Here is an 8,340-nt window from a genome sequence, read left to right as displayed (position 1 = left end):
CAGAGGCCTGGCCTTCCCCGAGGTGGGGGTTCACGGCGGGGCTGGGGCGCCTCCTCTGCGTCCGGGCGCCGGGGAGAAGCCGGCCCGGCAGCACCCTCGCCAGCCTTGGCCAGGCGCTGTAACAACTTTGAAGGAATATTTTGTTAAGGGAGCAAACAAACAAAAAGTTATTAATGTCAAATCATTGTCTCCAGAATCGTGTGCTGTGGAACGTAAAAATTCTTCTGACGGAATGAGATTTCTGAACGGGAAGAGGGAAAGCACTCCCAACCCTTTCCACGAGGATTTGCCTGAACCTTAAAGCCCAGTGATTTACAACGGCTAATTTGTGTTACAAACCCCGCAAGAAACTTTTTCTTTCTTTCCACTCTCCTGCCAAACTCTGGCCATATTTTTGTGTGTGTGGCTATGCCCCCCCCCCTTTAAACAACAAACCCGGAGGAAACACTGGTAGGAGGGAAAATAGATGCCCCAAATCAAAAAGGATGTAGATTCGAACGTACTCCACAGCGAGATTTCCTATTGCCGTCGTTCTGCACGCCGAGAGTTAACCGTATACAATTTATAACAATCAAAATCCCCTCCATATTGCTCAGATGGGGTCCTAGTGCTCCCCTGTCTTTCTAAAATCAGTGACAAGTGAGTCTTTGTGGGGCATTTATTTCCTTCTTTTTTCTAGATGACAGCTCCCCATTCTGAGAGCAGAGAGCTGTTTGCCGCCAGCTACAGCCCACTCCAGAGCCCAGGCTCTTCACGGACGAATCGCATATGGAAGTTTTTGCCCCCCTCCCCCCAAATCCCAGACAAAGAGCTATAAAAACTCAGAAAGACGTGAAAGGAATAAACTTTAAGATATAGATGCACTTTTACTGGTGTATTAAATAACATTTCAGACATTTTTTTAAAAAAAGAAATACATCTTCATGTTATCAACAACCAGAATTCTAACAATAAGAGGCCAGGGTTGTTTTGATGGGATATGATATTGTTTCTAAAACCTCTAACAGCTAAGCCAAGCAGAGTTGTTATTAAGGTAAAGGGAAAGTACTACGTGATAAAGTTAATTAACTTTTTTTTTCTTAAAAAATAAAGGAGGAAACGTATTTCCTAGCTTCCCACAAAACACAAGAACAATGTGAAAATATTCTGATTGTTTATCTCCATAACCGAGTGAAGTCCTTAAGAAAACTAAAAAGCCATTTTCTGGCACTCCTGTACCCCCCTCTAGATAAGGAAGCATTGAAATAACTCTGGCCCAAGTTCTACCAAGGTGGGCAAGTTTATTCCTTGATTTTCCAGTGAAGTGGCAAGCCCCTGCCACTTTTGCATTATCTCTTGTACTGAATCAAGCGGTGAGAATAGATACCAAGAGCCCTAGTTCTCTCCTACCACCATCTGCCCCCTGTTAAGAGATTATGCGTCACTGAAAAAAAGTAAACTTTCCTGAATAGGGATAATGTTGGTATAAAATTTAGCTGAACATCCCATTTAGTCCTATTGTCAAGATTCATTGCTAGTACCTCCAGATGCATTTTTCATTTTAAATAGACACTGTCCCTTTTGCCTTACTGAAATATACAAGCAGACCCAAAGAAACACTTTTACCTTTGACCCTCCCTTCACCATCCGTCTTTCTTTTTCAGTTAAAAGCTCCGTTCTTTAGCTCATTCTTTAACTTGTCTAGGAATTCAATAGAATCTAGAACACAGTTCTATAAACTGATTGAAAAATCAACAAAGACAAATCACAGAAGCCAGTGACAAAACGATAATTCCTCTCACCCAGCACCCCAGCACTACCCAAGCTGCTTCCACAGTAAGCAAGTGAAAAGCAAGAGAAGGCAGCCTGGAGACAGACAGGCACAGGTACCAAAGCACTCACATGCCATTTCCCCCCATTGTTGCGGTTGCACCTCTTTATTAGTTGCTCCTGGAGAAATCAGAAGATAAGAGAGATGAGTGCCTTTATTAAAGCCATTTCATCAGAAAATCTTGCCAACCAGTGTGTGGCTTCCCTGAAGGAGCAGGAGGTGAGGAAGAGTGCTTTTGTGGCTGCCATCTCAAATATACAGGAGGTAACTTCATGGGAACCGAGAATGTCTACAAGTGCCAAGCACAGTATTATTTGTGGCCATTCCCTCTGTCTGACCTTTACCTAACTCTCCCACATGATCGTTTCTCCCCCATCTTACACCATAAATTTTAAAAAGTGACATATTTTGAGGAAACACAGGAGCTCTTTCAGGATGGCCGTATTCTGCATTATTGTCTTTGGGGGAAAGAAAGGGTTTGTCATTGTGGCTGGCCAGCATCTTAGGGATGACTGCCCCACAAATTTCTCCCAGTGGCAGTGATGGAGTTTTTCCCTTTAGCATGTAATACATTCCCCAAACCGGCATTGAAACTGCGTGAGTAGCTTTAGAATCTGAACGGCAAGCATGGGTCAAAACCATGGCGTGTCCGTTTAACACGTGATGGTTTCCAGTCAGTAGCCCCTGTGGCTAAGAACAAAAACTGCCTTCTCAAGGTCCACTAAAATGCCCTGCAGAGGGCAGATGCTGCTTGTTTTCTGCCTACAATGGAGGAGGATATTGACCCAGAACTCAAATCTATACCCAGCTTAAACATTTTACCCATCAGCATGTCTGCGGTCACAAAACACTTCTTCTTTCTGTCACTTCTCGTTCAGACTATTGATAAGATCATTTGGCTGAATCTGTTTGGGACCTGTGTAATATTGACTAGGAGTTAGAAAAGATGATCAGATGTAATAAGCCCAGAAACTGCCTTTCAAAATGGACATTTATACTTAAACCAGTGTTCCAAGGAGGACTTTAAATACATCAGCAAACTCATAAACTAACCCAACACTGCTTGGATGTTGTACTAACCTTAAACTGACTTTGGTAAGTATAATGTTCCCTCTAAGAATCTCTGAAACAATCTGTGATGAGCGTCACAGCCTTGAGTGTCTTCCATACGTTCTTTTCTTTTTTCTCGCCCTGTTTTAGAGCCTATTTGCTTGCCTGGAGAGAAACAGACACTATTGTATAAACCACTGCAAAATCCATTTCTTCCCCTGTAAACCTAACAGGAATAATACACGGGACTTACTTGGTAAACACACATCTTGTATATTGTCAGAATTACTCTTTGTTGAAAGATATTTGTTAATTATTAAAAAGAATAACACCCTTAACTAAGCTTTGCTTTTTTAGATCCCAAATTATGTGAGGACATGTGGGTAAAGATTAAAGTCCACCTAGTTCCACTGATGCTCTCCAAAAACAAAAGCACAATCAGTTAAGGGAAAGGTAACCTGGAAAGAAGATGTAGGGAAATCTGCATTTATTTAAAGGGGACAAACATCTCTTTGTCGGACCATGAAATGGCAAAACAAATGGAAGCTCAAACCCATTGGCCACTTCCATTTAATGCTATAGGTGTAGTGACTGAAAGGGCTGGGACTGATAGTTTTTTACAAAGAAAAGTGAATTAGGATCAGAACAGTAGTCTCTCTTTAAAAAAAAAAAAAAGCTCTGAAAGTTATAAACATGAAACCTGGCAGTATACGCATAAAATTTATTCCAAAACTTTATGAAGTATAAAGGAAGGGAAGTATTTTACACACAACTCAACTCAGTCAGTATAAGGTCTAGGGTTTTCTCCCCCCTTAAAACTTGGCACTATCTTTAAAAATAAAATAAAGATATTTCAATAATTAGAACAAACTATGAAGGTATTGTGCATTTCTGTTTTATGTAGATAATAAAATATTACTTTAACATAAATATATAAGGATCTCTGCGTTTTTATTTTCCCCACAAGCACAACCAAATGTACCAAAACAAAGTATTCTTAAAGAGACTGAACAAAAAAAATTACATCCCATATAGATTTTGCTCATCTACTCATTTAAAGCTACAGAAAAACAGTTTCCAGAACCTTTTTGCTTTAAAAGAAATAAATATACATTGAGGCAGGCCACTTAAAAAATGATATGAAAATATTTCCCTGGGTAGCATTAAAAAAAAAAAGAAAAATAGACAAAGAAACATTTAAACTATTTCTGCATTTCAAAAGACAGATATTAAACATATATACATAGTGGTAAGGTTCAGTGGTAACTTTCATCTTAGTAAACCTAGGAGAGTCAGAGGAGCTCTAGACACATCCCCTGAACTCCAGCATCTGACCTTACCCACTTGGTAATAAGAATCTGAAAATTCATTTCCTCCCTTTACCATTGGCTATTTGCCCTGCTCTGGATTGCTTCACTGAAGGCCAGTCCCCACACCTCAGGACCAAGCAACGTGAGGCAGCCCAAGCAGCAGCTCCGTGCCCATCTCCTTGTGACATTCGTTGGGGGAAATGAAATACAGGCAAATAAATATGCCCATTATAAGTCATCATTTATCTTGCAAAAACACTGAAAATGAAACAATCACAGGTGTTTGAAAAGACAATATAAAGCGTATTTCCTAACACCTTAACTACTGAGTGCAATGCTAATCTGATGCTGAACCATCATTTTATGGTCTTGAGAATTTAATTTTTTAAAATAAAAATTTGCCTAGTGCTTAACCAGAAAAAAAAAAAGCCCCAAACTTTTCAGATTACTAAAAAGTGTTTTCCCTTTGAGCGCCCTTTTGTGCTGATTATTTTTAAATATTTTAACTGATCACAGTTTAATGGTATTTATTTTCAATGCAGTTAGAAGTTTTTCACCTACACTTCCCAGTAGAGTCTTTTGTTATGGGAGTTAACCATTTTCCATCAAGATAAGGTAAAGACGCACTTAAAACTACTAACAAAGGGAGAAAAGGAAGATAGAAAATAGCATTTTTTTTTCCCCAGTTCATTTGGCTTCCTTAGTGAAAGAGGGGGAAACACTGTCCAGGTCAAACTGGTATTTTCTGTAATAAATTATAAGAGAAGAGGGTGTGGGACCTTAAATATGATTTGATAAACAAATGAGCTAATGAAGACAAAACCAGTCTAGAGTGGAGATATTCTCTGTATGCATGTGGGTATTTGTGTGGTAAGAAACAGTCTATGCATACACCATTAAGTTCCCAGATTATTTTCTTTATGTTAAAAAAAAAGCTATTAGAGGAACAAAGTTTAACTGCTGTTGTCAGCACAAATAATTCCTCATAATTAAGTTATTAAAACTGAAGGCAGAGAACTATACAGGGGTTTCTGAAGATATATATTTCCCTAGTTCTCTTCAAAGTGCCACTTTCTGTTGGACAACTCTGGAAATATGTTTAACCTCCACATTTCCTCTGAGCTCTTTCACAATGGGCCCGCCTGATAAAATGAAGCAATCAGTCACTCACTATCGATTTTTCTTTTTCTCCCCTCCAAACCTCCCCCAGAAACACTGCCTGAAAATGAAGTTTACTTTGTGGCTGGTAACAAAAACCAATGCTTGACTCATTTTCCAAACTGGATTCTTGCCTTGGATAAAGTGGATAGACTGTGCACGTTTCCTGAAAGCAGAGAATGATTTATTTTGTATGAAGCCAATCGTTTTTGCTTTGGTAAAAGAAGCAAATAGATGTTACACCAATGTTGGGGTTGGGGAGGGGGACGGAAGGTAGCCAAAGTTCACAAACAGTAAGAAGAACAAGGGGCAACACGAGAACGTTGGAAATGGAGAGTAGCCAAGAGCTGGCTTCAACTCTCTCTGCTGAATAAAACAAAACAAAACAAAACCCCGCAATTTCAAAATTAACGGTGGGAGAAAGAAAAATATGTTCATGAATTTGTTCATGTAAACTTCAATTTTCTTGCAGTGCAAATTTATGTGGTTAAATTGTGACTACATCAAAGAACATGTGTAATTTTCCCTCTTTCCTGATGAGGATCCACATTAAATCAACACAGCAGCATGTGCCAACTCCGAGCATCAGGAAGCTGTTTTGTGTTTATCACGGTTTGGTGGATTTTTTTTTTCTTTTTGGTAATTTATTTAGTTTTGCCAGGTATTTAACTCAGTGCTTGCCATCTCTCTTTCTCTCTCTCTCTCTCTCTCTCGCTCTCGCTCTCGCTCTTTCTCTCTCTCTCTATTACACACTCTCTCCTCACTCTCTCTATGAGACACTCCGCTCCATTGCCTGGGTACTAGCCTGTAAAGGTCAAAACACATCATTACACCTGCTACCATTTAAAGGATAGTCCAGTGCCTTAGTTGCTTTCCTTATTATTATTTTTTTTCTTTTTAAGGGACGGGGAAATAATAATTAAAATAAAAGAACAATCAGAAGTTAGAGAGGGAACAGGGGGCCGGGAAAGGGCCGTGGACCGTAGGGGAGGGGGAGCCCCGCGCTCTGCCCCTCCCCCCGCTCGAGTTCACTGGACGGGCGTCTGCACCCCGTGGTGTGGTGGCGTGTCCCTACTCCCCCCGTACACATCCTCGGCGCCCGGCAGAGTCCCTCCGGGAGGGGTCATCCTTTTCTCTTTCTGTCTCCTGTTACAAAACCAAACTCTCACCACCTCCTTCTCCAGCTGTAAGCTGTCCGCGAGGGAGGTGATCTCCTGGGCCGAGGGCTTGGGGCATTTGAGGAAATGGCTCTCCAGAGCCCCCTTGACGCTCACCTCGATGGAGGTCCGCTTTTTCCTCTTGCGCCCCTGCGCTGCGATCTTGTCTATGCTCGTGGGGCTGCCCGAGGACGAGTCCGCCTCCTCCAACCACTTGTTCAACAAAGGCTTCAGCTTGCACATGTTCTTGAAGCTCAGCTGCAGGGCCTCAAACCTGCAGATGGTGGTCTGCGAGAACACGTTGCCGTACAGGGTGCCTAGCGCCAGCCCCACGTCCGCTTGGGTAAATCCCAGTTTGATCCGGCGCTGCTTGAACTGCTTGGCGAACTGCTCCAGGTCATCCGAGGTCGGCGTGTCCTCGTCCGAGTGCGGGTCGTGGTGCGCGCCGGGGTGGCCAGGCGGGCCCTGCGGGGGCGGTGGGGGCGGCGGCTGCTGGTGCGGGTGCGAGTGCGGGTGAGGGTGGTGGTCTGCGTGGTGCGGCTCGTCGTGCGCGTCCCGCAGGCCGTGGTGGTGCAGCCCCGCCGGCTGCCCGCCGGCGCCCAGCATGCCGTTCACCGTGAAGCTGGGCTGCGAGTAGAGCAAGCCGCCGTTGGACGCTCCCATGGAGGGCGGGAGGTGCGCTGCAGCCGCGGCGCTCCGCCATGCCCCGGGCCCCGGGTGGTGGTTGGCGGCGTGGTGCACCAGATGCGGCGGCCGCTGCTGTTGCTGCTGCTGTTGTTGTTGCTGCTGCTGCTGTTGCTGCTGCTGTTGCTGCTGCTGGTGCTGCTGCTGCAGGGCGCCTGGCCCATGCAGCTCGTCGCCGCGGCCGCCCTGCTGTACCACCACCGAAGGCTTGATGTCCGGCTGGCCCAGGGGGCTGGTGGACCACGGGGAGCCGTCGCCGCCGCCCCCGCCGCCGCCCCCGCCCCCGCCGCCGCCGCCACCGCCCCCGCCGCCGCCGCCGTGGGACAGCGCGGTGATCCACTGGTGAGCGTGGCTGAGCGGGTGCCCGTTGCTCTGCAGCGCGCCGTAGTCGCCCTGCACCAGGCTCTGAGCCTCGCGGTAGCCCCCCGCGCCCTGCTGCATGCCGCCCGGCGGCTCGGCGTGCACGATGGAGGCGCTGGAGGTGAGCAGGCTGTAGTGGTTAGACGCTGCGGTCGCCATGACTCTCGGAGCCGGACTGAGCGCTCCGGTTAAAGGAGCCGCGCATTTGACAGTTACTTTTTCGCCTCGGGCTCCTCTGCTCGCTCGCTCTCTTTCTCTCTCCTCTCTCTCTCCCCCGGCGGGCAGCTCCGACGCCCGCTCCGACGCCTTCTGTTGCTGCTCCTGCTATTACTGCTGCTGCCGCCGCCGCCTCCCGCCCGCCCTCGCTCTCTTTCTCCTCCTCTCCCTCCTTCTTGCTCTCGCTCACTCTCTGACTAGCTCCGCGCTCCCCCCTCTCCCTGCTCTCTCCAGCTCTCTCCCGCTCTCTTGGCAGCGCCAGCTCGCAGCGGCACGCGCCTGGGCCCCGCCCCCTCCGCCCCCTCCCATTGGCTCCGCGCCCTTTGATTTACGTGGATACCGCTAGCAACCTCCCAGGCCGGCGCCACTGATTGGCGTAGAGGTGCCCCCTCCTCCTCCCCCCCCCCGCCCCGGGCGCAGAGTCCTCTCAGCCCTCCTCCAGTCCCCCCTCTCCACCCAATTCAGATTCTCTTAGTTCTCACCACCCTAGCTCCCCAACCCCGGGGCTCCTCCGCCCCTCTTGGATGGGCCCCGCCCCCCATCTGTCTCCCTAGCAGACAAGCTGGGCGCGGGGGGGTGGGGGTGGGTGGGTTGG

The 8,340-nt window shown here is 46.7% G+C and overlaps 1 protein-coding gene across 1 annotated transcript; it reads right to left on the bottom strand.

Annotated features, from left to right (window-relative positions):
- Nucleotides 1-6,355: 6,355 nt before the first annotated feature.
- Nucleotides 6,356-7,688, bottom strand: POU3F2 (POU class 3 homeobox 2). Its single transcript, XM_040627501.1, has one exon. The coding sequence runs from the start codon at nt 7,686-7,688 to the stop codon at nt 6,357-6,359; it is 1,332 nt and encodes a 443-aa protein (XP_040483435.1). The 3' UTR covers nt 6,356.
- Between the last annotated feature and the right edge of the window lie 652 nt (nt 7,689-8,340).

This window comes from Ursus maritimus, unplaced genomic scaffold (genome assembly GCF_017311325.1).
Source record: "Ursus maritimus isolate PB19 unplaced genomic scaffold, ASM1731132v1 scaffold_13, whole genome shotgun sequence".
Lineage (NCBI taxonomy): Eukaryota > Metazoa > Chordata > Mammalia > Carnivora > Ursidae > Ursus > Ursus maritimus.
The sequence above is the reverse complement of the archived record's forward strand: the minus strand, read 5'-3'. Positions and strand labels throughout refer to the sequence as shown.

Coding starts and splice junctions, on each gene's coding strand:
- POU3F2 (XM_040627501.1), bottom strand. CDS start 7,688: ATGGCGACCGCAGCGTCTAACCACTACAGCCTGCTCACCTCCAGCGCC.